The 11928-nt window shown below is 39.4% G+C and overlaps 1 protein-coding gene across 2 annotated transcripts in view; it reads left to right on the forward strand.

Moving 5' to 3' along the window:
- SMS (spermine synthase) overlaps nucleotides 1–11928 on the forward strand; it is a 41002-nt gene that overhangs the window by 12091 nt on the left and 16983 nt on the right. For both annotated transcript variants that reach the window (XM_063392941.1, XM_063392942.1), the window contains exons 2-5: nucleotides 1253–1373; nucleotides 9436–9529; nucleotides 10205–10269; nucleotides 11347–11522. In XM_063392941.1, coding sequence (XP_063249011.1) covers nucleotides 1253–1373; nucleotides 9436–9529; nucleotides 10205–10269; nucleotides 11347–11522 — 456 coding nt within the window. The remainder of the gene's footprint in view (nucleotides 1–1252; nucleotides 1374–9435; nucleotides 9530–10204; nucleotides 10270–11346; nucleotides 11523–11928) is intronic.

Raw genomic sequence — 11928 nt, forward strand, 5'->3', positions numbered from 1 at the left:
AAGTTTCAAGCAATTAGATTTTTAGCTTAGCCTTCTGTGGAGTTGGATGGAGGTGATTGATGAACTTTGATTTATTTGGTATGGATATTTTTTTCAGATCTTTGTAGCTTGTATAACTCCTTATCCTGAAAACTATTGCTGGTTATGTCTGCAGGCTACCTTTACTGGTTTCAAATGTATATGCATTTTGGGAGCAGGGGTAAAACAAAATAAGTACCTTGGGAATAACTCTTTGAGAAAGTCACAGTGGGGAAGATTGTATCTGTGCTGACCACAGTGGCTTAGTTCTGTGTTTTGTCAAGTAGAAGTGATGCTACTTGCCTTACAGAGACAGCCTGTAGATTAATGATTTGTTAGGTCTCCTCACTGACACTGGTGTGAGTCTTTCCAGTTTTGTTCCTGTTTTGCTAAGTGCAGTTTTAGGAGCATCGTCCACTAATTCATCTTGTCAACTCTAAAATAAATGGGCAAAACTTGCAACTGGTTTTTGAGACACTTACTTGAAGAAACTGAAATTTTACATTAAAGCTATTTTGTAACAAATGCCCCACAAAACCATACAGCAAACTTGAGACTTCTGAACTTAGCATACTCTGACTGAAGAAATATCTTTATGGACAAATTATCTGCTTGCTTTTGAAAGTAGTTTTACCAGAGTAATGTCAGTTATTTCTGAGTCAGTTTTTGTGTGCTCTTCTGAGAAATCTTTTCCGTAATATTGTGAATATTTCAACTGGTGACTTGCTCTGGCCTGGATGTTAGAAAAAAGGATATTTGTGTAGCAGTAGAGTGAATAGGTTAGTCTTCAATGACTTTCTAGTTATCCAGTATTACAGTTCAATATTTTTTAAGGTTTTGTGCCAGTGCTGTGGTTTTTTTTTTGGGATTGCTGTTTGTGTGTTAAGTGGTTTTAAAAGGAATTACGTGAGTGAAGACTTGTGTGGATTGTGATACAGTATATCATCAATAGTAGCTGTAATAAAAATACTCTTATCCATAGTGATATCTGTTTTTGCTCAGGTGTGAAAACTTATTTAAAAGAAAGTTGTTTGGATACCCATGCACTGAGGAATATCTCTGGGGAGATGAGGATGGGCAGAAGAGAAGATACATGAAAGAGTATCATTGTTCAATTGGTGCTTAAAGAAAAATTAATCCAGGCTGCTAGGAAAAACTTTCCAGCCTCTAAAAAAAGGCAGAAGTAACTTGAGTAGAAAATCCTCACTGATTATTTTTTCTCTTAATCTTGCAGCTGATTGTAATGCCGTTCTTAAAGCTCTACAGCCCATTTTTCAGGAGCAGGGAATGACAGAAACAGTTCATAACTGGGAAGACCATGGTTATTTAGTAACCTACATCAAAAAAAATGGCAGGTGAGTGGATTTTCTTTTGATTGTCTTTACTGTCCTTCCTTAAAATATTTATTTCTCTCTCTATTGGACCTCCTGTAGTGTTGACAGGGGAAGCTATCCATTTATTAGCCTTGTGTATGAAGTAGCTATGATAAAGCAGAGTGTTGTTTCTAATCTGGACTATGTCATCTTGCAGTTTGGATATCAGAAGGCTGAACTGGTCTATCTGGTCTGTACCATGGTCTGTGCCTTGGTCTCAGCACTAGTCCTTCCAGATGCAGGACAGCTCAAGTCAGTTCAATGTATTTGTAATTTTTCTGACCATTAAATATGTCTAAACTTGTTGGAGTCTAACCTTAGCATGTGAACAATGACAGCTTTGTGTCTGTCTGTATTTACATGCTATTATATGCTTCAACTTCTCAAGCAGCTTCTGAAATAATTAACTGCATGATAAGGGTGGCTGGTGTCATTAGTGAAACAAAAGCTGAGTCTGCTGGGACACACTGATAAACTAAACTACATTCACTTTATTTCCTCATGCTGCTTTACAGTGTGAGGGTTAGTTGATTATAGTATACATTAATCTAGTCCATTTTATAAGTAACTACCGTGATTTTATTGCACTTCATTTCTTTATGGTTGTCTTGGTTTGAAAGACAGATATCTGCTAGGAAGGGGCAGGACCTCCCTAGAGATGGAGAATTCAAATCCCCTCCCTCCAAATTATTCCGATTAAAAAAAAATTTAAAGGAGCTTTCAGGCAGAGGTATGGGGGTAGGAATAACAGTTCTTTACTAGTATATATGACAAAACGACAAACAAACAACAACTACAGCATCAATAATAAACAGAATCAAGAACCTTGAGGGCTTTCTTTTACAAAAGCCCAGAGCAGTTTGATCTGGGTGCCCCTGCAGGACTCCGAGAGGCCGAACTGGAAGGAAGGAAAGTCCCGGGCTGGTGGATGAGATGAGGAGCTCTGGGCTGGCAGCTGGAACAGCAGGGGTGTCCCGGCAGGGCTGGGCAGTGCAGGGCTACAGAGTAGCAGTGGAACCTCAAAGCTCCGAAGAAGCAGCGGCGGTGGGGGGAGAGGCTGGAGAAAGCGAGTTCAGGATTCCCGGGTACACAGCAGATGACGATAGATTTCCCAGGACGAGGCAGAGGCAGAGGGCAGCCTGACCGTCCTCCTCGGCGCTGAGAGCAAGAGTGCCTCCCCCTCCCCCAGATCTTTTTGCCTTTCCCAAAGCTCATCCTCTCTCCCCTCTGAGGGACACTCCCAGGGACTCAGAAACAATAGGTGTAGCCTCGTGCTGCTATATCTCTCAAGTACCCCTTTTTGTTCTGACTAAGTAGTCATTAAGGCTTCTTGGAAACTTATGGGAAAAAATTCTGTGGGAAGAAAAAAAAACCAAATCTAACCCCCAACAATGGTTATTCAGTTGCCTGTTCTTGACATAATTGTGGCAGTTGCTGCTTTGGAGTTGTGTTTTGTTGGATTTGTTTTGTTTGGTGGTTTCTTTCTGTTTGTTTGATGGGATTTTTTTGTCGGGGTTTTTGGGACCCAAACTAAGGTAATAAGTAAGTGGGATATGAGTATTTCTATGTTTATCATTCTCAGTTGTGATCTATGAAGTTTTTAGTGTATTTCAGTTAGCTTTTCAAATGTGGCACTGGCTTTTTCTACTCAAAACTATTTGGTTTTTATACTTGATGTGCCTAGAAAAAACTGTTAGTTGTATCTTGCTTTTGTACAGCCTTGTTTATTCTGTTTTTAGTTACATGTGCTTTTATGTTCTTCTTGAATAGTTAGATCAACATTGCAGTTCTGGTAACTTTTTGTCTCTGAGTTAGTGAAAAGATAGTGAAGTTGATGATTTTCTACTCTGGTTCTATCCTTCCTTTCTATTGAGTTAAGCTTTCATGTAATTCTCGTAAAAAGATAATAAGATAATATACCTAAAAGTAAAAAGTTAGAAGATTCAAAGATTGGGTATATTTGATTACAGGGCCTTATGTTGCTTTCCTGCATCTCCTTGAGTTTTAGAGAGACATGACATTTGCAAATTGGGTTTTCTTTTTGTGAATTCATCTGATCATTTACCTTAAGACGACAGCCTCTTCTAAAAGAGCAGTAACCGAGTTACATTGCCTGTCTTTTGACGTGTTTCAGGAACTTCTTAGAAAACAGTCATTTGGTGCATAACTTTTCCAGGAGATAAGTGAACTGGCACCTGGAAATATCTCTGAGAAAGGTTCTTTAAAAAACCTAAATTTTAAAATATCTGACTTGATTGCTTTTGTTACAGTCAACTGAACATGTGCACAGGAGAACTTTCTGTGAGTTTTGGGACCTCAGCAGTTTTGTTTCCTCTGGTTAGAGAAGAAGCCTGAATACTTTTTTTAAGGTAGCCCTAAACAGTATATTTCTGCTAGTGTAGTTTGTATTTGTTTAATGTAGTTTCAGTTAACTTAAACAAATGAGGTTGTAAACCCATAAAACCCAACAGACTGGACAGTTAAAAAACCTTGCAAAACAAACACACTTCACAAGTTGTGAGAGTGAGTTGATGAGCATATGGAGGATTTCATACTTACTAAATAGGCTTTATTTTAATACCTATTAAAATACCTATTAATACCTAATATTTTAATGCAAGTTTGTCTGCACTTGATCTTAGTGCCCTGAAGTATCATGCATTTTTAGTTAGCATAAAAATACTATCTGACACAACAAGAAAATAGCCACGACATGCAGATTTTTCCTCTTCTTTCCTTGCAAAACAGCAAGTGTACTTCATTTTCAGCAGCAGCTTGTGGTAAAATTTGGAAAAAAAGAACTGTGTTGGAGGGGTAGGTATGTCATGAGCAGTTCTTGTAAGGATGGCTGGCTGCAACTTGTCACAAGTTCCCTAGAAGGAGAGATGGAGTGGATGCTGTGAGGGTTTTGTGAACATGTGCACACAAACATGTTTTTAGCCAGCCAAGGGTGTTTGAGCTATTGCAAGACAGAGGTGTGGAGTTGATGTAACAAGCTGGGTACTAATCCCTGGGAAAAATATTTGAGATGAGATAGTAATATGTTGCTAAAGAGTGTCTACACTCCAGAGTTTGCTGAGATAACCCCCATAGTCGGCAGGGTGCCCCATGCTGCAGTCTGTGGAATTGTGGGCACTGCTGTTGACTAAACTGTCTGTGACAAAGCTGCCATGTGAACAGCCCCATGGAGGGCTGTGCTGCTTGAATGGATTGGAGCTGATTTGGGGATTAAGACCTGCTTTCCTGTTGTCATTGCCAACACAACAGATCCCTGTTCTCTTTTGTCCAAAGCTAAGCAAGCAAAAGTCGTATGTGGCAACTCTACCTGGTCCATTTACTTTGTGATTTGTTCTGACAAAGAGCCTAATTGAGGGAGGTTCAGCTGAAGACATTTCCTAATGGGGTTGTCAGCACAAGGCTCTGGAGTGGGGCAGGGAATGGCTCCCTGGAGCCACTCAAGTTCTTCTCTGAAGTGGTGGGGATGGATGCATTCCTCTCTGCTTTGGGAGTCCCCTTGGTGTGCTGGAGTGGACCTCTGTCTCTTGCATTTTGTGTCATGTTTTTCTGAGCTGTGTGTTTTTAAAGTCCTTGTGGAGTGGTTTGTAGGGTCACATTAAGGAGCATACTTTTAATGAAATGTCACTATCTTGGATTAAACAGTTAAAAGTTAGTTTTAAAACATGTGAAGATTTAATCTTATATAATGCATATGTGACTGTACAGAGTCAGTGCCCAGTATATTTCAACAGATTGAGAAGTGTTACTCCATCTGAGTTAAGGAGAAAAATCAGTGAAGCTAATCTTTGGAAATCAATATCCTTTCATCTAATACTTTATTTTAATCTCATTACTGCTTATGAGCAAGTAGCCTTTTATTATATTGCATAGAGCTATGAGACTTTTTTCCTTGTGCATGTAATTCTCCTTCTTTTGTCATGTTCCATCTTGAAGTTCTTAAAAAAAAACCCAAAACTTGAGTCATTGTTTCTAAAGTACAAGAGTGTCTTTTAAAAAAGCTTTGACCTCCCCTATACACGTATTAATTTTTAACTTCATTGTCTGAATTCTTGTTTAGAGAAGTATAATCCTACTGGCATTTGACTTCACTGTTCACAGCAGTGCAAGCTTTACCCAGTTGAATTTGGTTTGTGTGTCACAGATGCTGATGAATATGGTAACACAGTGGAGGGAGAGGGGAGTGTGTTTACTTTTTACTTTTCTTTGTTAGTCTTTTGCTAACCACTGTGTATGCTAGGCAGCATATTTTAAAGGAGCAGGATGAACATTCCTCAGAGCTTTGTTTCAGGCTAAAATGTTGTAGTTTCCTATGATGTGACTCAGAGTGTAAAAATGGCTGAAGAATAGGAAGCAGTTGATAGGAATCAGCAACAGCTACCATGGCAGCTTTCATTGGTTGAATTTTCTTGTTCTGTAAAAACAGAACTGGACTCAAGGTATAATGAGGAAATGTGATTTCCCAGCTCCTTAATGTCCCTCAAGTACTTTGTAATTAAAGTGAAGAACACTTTATAAAAGATTGTTTTAGTGAAACAATGTCATGCTGTTTTGTAAAATTTTGTTTTCCTAGTATAAGCAAATTTTTATTTCTTCCCTCATTGAGTAGTTTGCTGGGTGATGCATTTAATGGCAAGCTGTTTTTGAAGTACTTGAACTATTCTACTTTATACCGATTCAAAGTTAGTCAGCAGATAAAAGCATTGATGGGTAAATCAGATTTTGTAGGTACCTGTCCAGATTTACCCTCTGGGTGTGATGGTTTGGGAAATCCTTTCTTGGGCATGTGGGGTTGCAATGTTTCATACATTGCAGTACAAGTAACTAAGGTAGTATTATACATTTTTGGGTTAGAATATTTTGATCTCGGCGTCCTAGTTCTGTTTCCAGCAGGTACTTTTTGATTTGTGCAGTTAGGAATTATTTGTTGCCATCTGATGTTTTCTGATGTTCAGGTGCAAAGATGCAGCACTCAGTAGAATTGTCTGTAGCTGACACCTGTTTGCACAAGCACAAGGAGCTTGAGTACTGCCTTGGAGGATGTGATAGATGTGATAGATGTGCAGGTGCAGCAACACCTAGAGCATTCCTACAGTGGGGGCTGCTTTTCAGGCTTCCTTGCCAGATGGAAGAGGATACCTCCTCACTGAGCTTTTTTCCCTGTGCTACTTCTATGAAATTATATGCAAGCCCACACCAAAAGTGTGGAAGGGGGCTTGTTTTTTAAAACAGGTATTATATTTTTTGGAAAGATGAGACAGGAGGGGCTAACTTTATTTTTCCCCTCATTTGGATTCTAAAGTATTTTTTTCCTGTATTTTCATAGGTAGAAAATGGAAACTATTCTCATTGTTTTAAGGAACCCTCTTCCACATATTGAAAGAGGTGCTGCTAAAAACCTGTGTTCGTACATGTTCTGCCAAGTAGACAAATGTAAAGTGGCAAAAGCCAGCATAGCCTTTGCTGTCTGCTGACTGAAGCTAGTAATTCTTTTGAGTTCAAAAAACTTTGAACCTACCACTGCTGCCCTAATACTACCTAATACTTGACTGTTCACTTTTTTGAGTACACTTGTACTTCGGCTCTGCTTAAAACTTTACAGGCATTTTAACTTATTTTAGGCGTCTATTTTCATCCGTATAACTTACAACCAATGTATAACAAACCTGTATTATTGTTGAGAATTTTGAATTTAGTCAAGTTTGGGGTTTTTTTTACCATAAACTATCTGAGAATATCAGCCTGGAATTTGAATTTTTGTCCCATTACACAGCCTGCTGCCTGCTTTTCATCTCTGCCCCCTTGCCCCAGGTGCCAGGACCCTGTTACTCTGCTAGAGGTGACACTCGGATGAAATGGTTGGTTCTGCAGTGCTGTTGGCTCTGTATTCTAATGTCATATCACTTACAAATCTGAAGTTGTGTGGCTGTACTTTCAGAGCAACTGTCCTCTCTGCCTCTCCTGCCTCCCACCTCAAAGCAGGGGCAGGAACATCCCCTACTGAGGCTCTCGTGGAGTTACAGGGGAAATGAAGGTGTCAGCTGTCAAATCTTACCGCAGATATGTGATTCTTGTATGAAATTAATTCAAAAGAGAACTCTTAAGTCATAGGGCAGTCAATCTGTTGCTTATTTGTGCCAACAACAACTCCTAGAATATGGAAATAAACTGATAAAAAGTTTTTCTAACAGTGGAAATATTTGACACCATGCCATTTTTTAGGGCATCAAATTACAGAGCTGTCTTATGAACTTCATGTACATATTTCTGTGTGTAGTGCTACAGCTCAGAGTGCCTGTGGACTGTGAATGGTCATGTCCAAAACCTGTTGGAGAGACCAGTACTTCTATATTCTGAATTCTGCTCCTTTGTATCTCTCTTAAAAAATCCAAATCATCATGTAAAAGAATCCTGGTAGGCTTTTGTGTTCCCCACCCAAAAAGCTGTGTTGGAGGACACCTAGTGGGGAAGCTCTGGGATGGAGGGAGGGTTGCTCCAAGGTGGTGACAGTCTGTGGGCTCTGTGTGTGCATGTGTGCAGTAAATAGAAACACCCTTTCTTCCTGGGGGCAAGATCTGTCTGCAGTCTTGAGGAAAGACTCAGACTACCCAGACCTGTTCTCTGAAGAGAACTGGGTGACAGTAGTAACACATGAGAGCTGCAGAGCACTGCTGTTCCAAAGCCAACAAGGTGTTTTTATTTGTGAATTGCTTCAGTCAGTTTCATAATTTGATTGTTTCACAGTTACCAGAAGTTATCTTCAGATAACACAGAATATATTCAGGGTTTTATCTCTGACTGCAGCTGGGGGCTGAGGGTTCCAGCACCATGGGGGAGGTGGTGTTCCTATTGAGGGCTGACAGTTTGCAAAAGGAGCTCTGGAAGAGACAAAATGATGGGAGTCGTAGGGACATGAAAGGTCATAGAAGCTTTGTCACAACAAGAGCTGGTTTCTGTATTCCTTTGGGCCTGTGTGGGGTGATAAGAGTAGACAGGCAAAGAATGGAGCATTCAGAGAATGATACAGCTTTATCTGAGGTTTCTGTGTTGTGCTAGTGCATTTCTATTCCTGAATACCCTTCTTTCTTTGTTCACTCATTCCTGTTCTCATCCCTTCTTCTGCACTACTTTTCCAGTGTATGTTTTTCTCCTCTGCTTCCTTTATGTAATCCCTTTGTATCCCGTTTTTTTTTGTCTTTTCCCCTCCTTAGAATGGGAAGGATATTGCCTCTGCTACACTTACTTTCTTCTGTCCTTCCCTTAGCTCTTGTATTCTTTGTTGCAGGTTCTCAAAGATTCACTGTTTATCTAATGCGCTTAGCATGGCAGAGCCTTGCTCTTTGGTCTTTAAATGTTCCTGTAGTAAATATATAGTAGGAGTTTTGTTGACTTTGCATATGTATTTATCAATGAAAGTTTGATGCTCCAGTTTCTTTACCAAAACTGTGGTTTGCTCCAGGATGCTTACTGTTTCTCACTTAAAATTTTTATTCAGCTTTGAATATGATCAATGTCTGAGTAGTTACTATAAAAAAAAAATCAAAAAACCAACCAAAAAATCCAAAACAAACCCCAAAAGCAAAAAAAACCCCACCCAAAACCCAACCACAAAAAAAAAAAAAAAAAACAAAAAAACAAAACAAAAAACCAAAAAAACCTCACAAAAACAAAAAACCAAACAACCCACCACCACCTCCAACTATCCTGCCTGCAAAACAAAACAGACACACACCCCAGAGGTGAAAAGGAAAATATAGGGGAAGGAAAATGTCCAGCTTTTGTGGTGTAAACAGCTTGTTTCACTGCCTTGCTTCCTGTTGGTTTTATTAGTTGTGTGTAGTGATAGGCAAGTTCTTGCAACTTTGTTTTTTGCTCTTTGTGACTTGCAGAGGAAGACTGGAGCTGGCACAGCCAACAGTTACAGATGCTGGGGAAAAAATATTAATTCTGAATTTTAATCTAACTTGTTTTAGATTTTTTTCCTTACTGATTTTTGATAATAAATTTGTCACCGCTGTCTCTGTTGTAGTTTTGCCAATTTGAGAATTCACCCTCATGGATTAGTGCTGGTGGATCTACAGAGCTACAATGATGACATGAAAGGAAGAGAAGAAGTTGATCAGGTACGAGTGGTGCCTATTTTACTAGGATTACCTAACTGTTGAGGAGCCCCTTTTTTTTTAGGTCTGGATGCTCACAAATGAAGAACAGTAGCACCTGTTGAAGTTGTGCACACACTCTTCTGCAAGTACTCTGCCTTGTGTCCTTTGTTAAAGTTGTAAAGATACAGCAGCCTTGGTTAGGGCTTGGGTTTCTTCAGCTACCCAGGGCAGTGAGGGAGGACATGAGATACTCAGTCTGCAGCCTGGCTACTAGTGTGAGACATCTTCATATTCTCTGTTCTGAGGGATGGGGAGCCTCCATACTCAATCTTTTGCCCCATGGAGAAAAGGAACTTTATCTTCCCTGGCGTGAAGGCTCTAGACACTGAATATTGCAGGGAAAGAGGCCACTGCTGTAGCAGGAATGGAACTTTAAATGGTTCTTGTGTTCCCTCTTTGGCTGTGCTGTCCTGGAGAGCTGCTAAATGCAGTGATGACAGCTGCTGAAATGTGCACATTCTTGCTAGTAACAAGACTGAGGAGGCCAGCTACTTACTCATGGGCTTCTCATGTAACATTTCAAAGCCTTTTCATAGCAGGTGCTGTGTTTTATTGACTTCCAGGTAGACTAATTTAAGTTACTTTGCATTAAGTGCTGATCTACAGATTCTATCTCTCATTTGCTATTTTTTGCAGCTTCTAAACAAAGTAGAAGAAAGAATGAAAGAATTGTTTCATGGTAACATAAAAAGGGTGAAACGGTGAGTGTGTACCTCTACTTCTGTATGTGGCTTGTCTGCATAATTACTAGAGATAAAGTTATGCTTTGCTGTAATGCAGTGAATAACCTGGAGTATGAAGGTATGAATGGAATTTCTTAAAAACTGATCAGGACAACACCTGAGTGTGTGTGGAGTGGTCTAGATATTTTGGTTACTGTAACACAGGAAGATGAACCTCCTAGAACAGTGCATCTGGCATGGATCTTGTCACGTGCTCCTCAGTGTCTTTTTTTTGCTTGTTTTTGGTTTGTGTAGGGGTTTTTTTGAGGGGTGTTCTTTTTAAAATTGTTTTGCATCGTTTTGGTGTCAGCTGCAGTAGGATGAATGTAGCTGGAGAAGTTTTCCCTGCCTTGTTGTTGTAAGCCAAGGTTGCTCTTGCTCCCACCGTGTGCTGCCATCTGGCGGCTCGCTGAGGATAGGAAGTGTCTCTGGAATGTTGATTGGGAATCACTGGGGAATTTGGAAGAAGCTTGTCTGTGTCTGGGCTTCTGCTACACCCTTTGGGGAAAAAAGAAACCCTTTTAATTCTTTGAAGTGTGTGTGGGAGATCTGATGAACTCTGTGCCTGCACATTTTGCCTAAATGCAATCCCTTTGATTGTTTGCTGTCATTTCAAAGACAGTTTGCTTCAGAGTGAGGTCCATTTAATCTCAGAAATGGTATTATTAACTGAACTGAAGATAGGAAGAGGTTTTGTCATGTTTTTTTGCCTGTATTGTTTTTGTATTGTATCAATTTCTAGTCTAGAGCTGATTCTTCTACAGAGGCTCATACATTATATAAATTCTCTCTTAGAATTGAGAGAAATTCACAGGTACATTGTAGAAGTTGTACATAAAGAAGAGCCATATATATTATCTGTCCCTTAGCAAATTATGGATATTTAACATATGACTGGTAGATTTCTTATATCTGTTAAGTATTAAATGTGGCAAGTTTTCTTAGATTGCTCTTGTAAATATTATTTATTGTGGTGAATCCACAGTGTGTTTAAAGTGGATTTTTTTTAAATAAACATTGAATTTTTAAATAAAATTTTCATATTATTTTTTCTAGGTTGCCAGCCATTTTGAGGGGAGGTGTCATTGATAGATACTGGCCCACAGCTGATGGGCGCCTGGTGGAGTATGACATAGATGAAGTTGTTTATGATGAAGATTCACCTTTTCAGAATATTAAAATTCTGCATTCAAAACAATTTGGGAATATTCTTATTCTCAGTGGGGATGTTAGTAAGTATCATCTCATTTAAGGATCTCTGGCATGAAAATGTCAGCAGTGTTGTTTTCTGTCCTGCTTGGCAGTTTTAATGGATGTCTGAGTGTCATGGTGCAGATGCTAGAAACTATGTTTGTGTATGTACACATACATTTGTTCCTGTATATTAAGAATGTTAATCAGGCTGACCACTGTAAAATCTAGAGTTAAAAAAAAATATTTTTCCATAGTTAGTGTCTTTGCTGCAGAAAGTGGCCTGGGAGACGAGAAGATGGTGTTCTATTGCAGAGCTTGCTTGCCTCTGTTCTTTTATATGAGCTTTTCTCTGTTTGTTGCCAGTCCAACATTGAGACCTTCTTTAGCTAGTAAAAACTAGCTACTTTTTCAGTCCTCAAAACACAGTGGAGTTCTAAAGAAATA

This window comes from Prinia subflava, chromosome 3 (genome assembly GCF_021018805.1).
Source record: "Prinia subflava isolate CZ2003 ecotype Zambia chromosome 3, Cam_Psub_1.2, whole genome shotgun sequence".
In the NCBI taxonomy this organism is placed as follows: domain Eukaryota; kingdom Metazoa; phylum Chordata; class Aves; order Passeriformes; family Cisticolidae; genus Prinia; species Prinia subflava.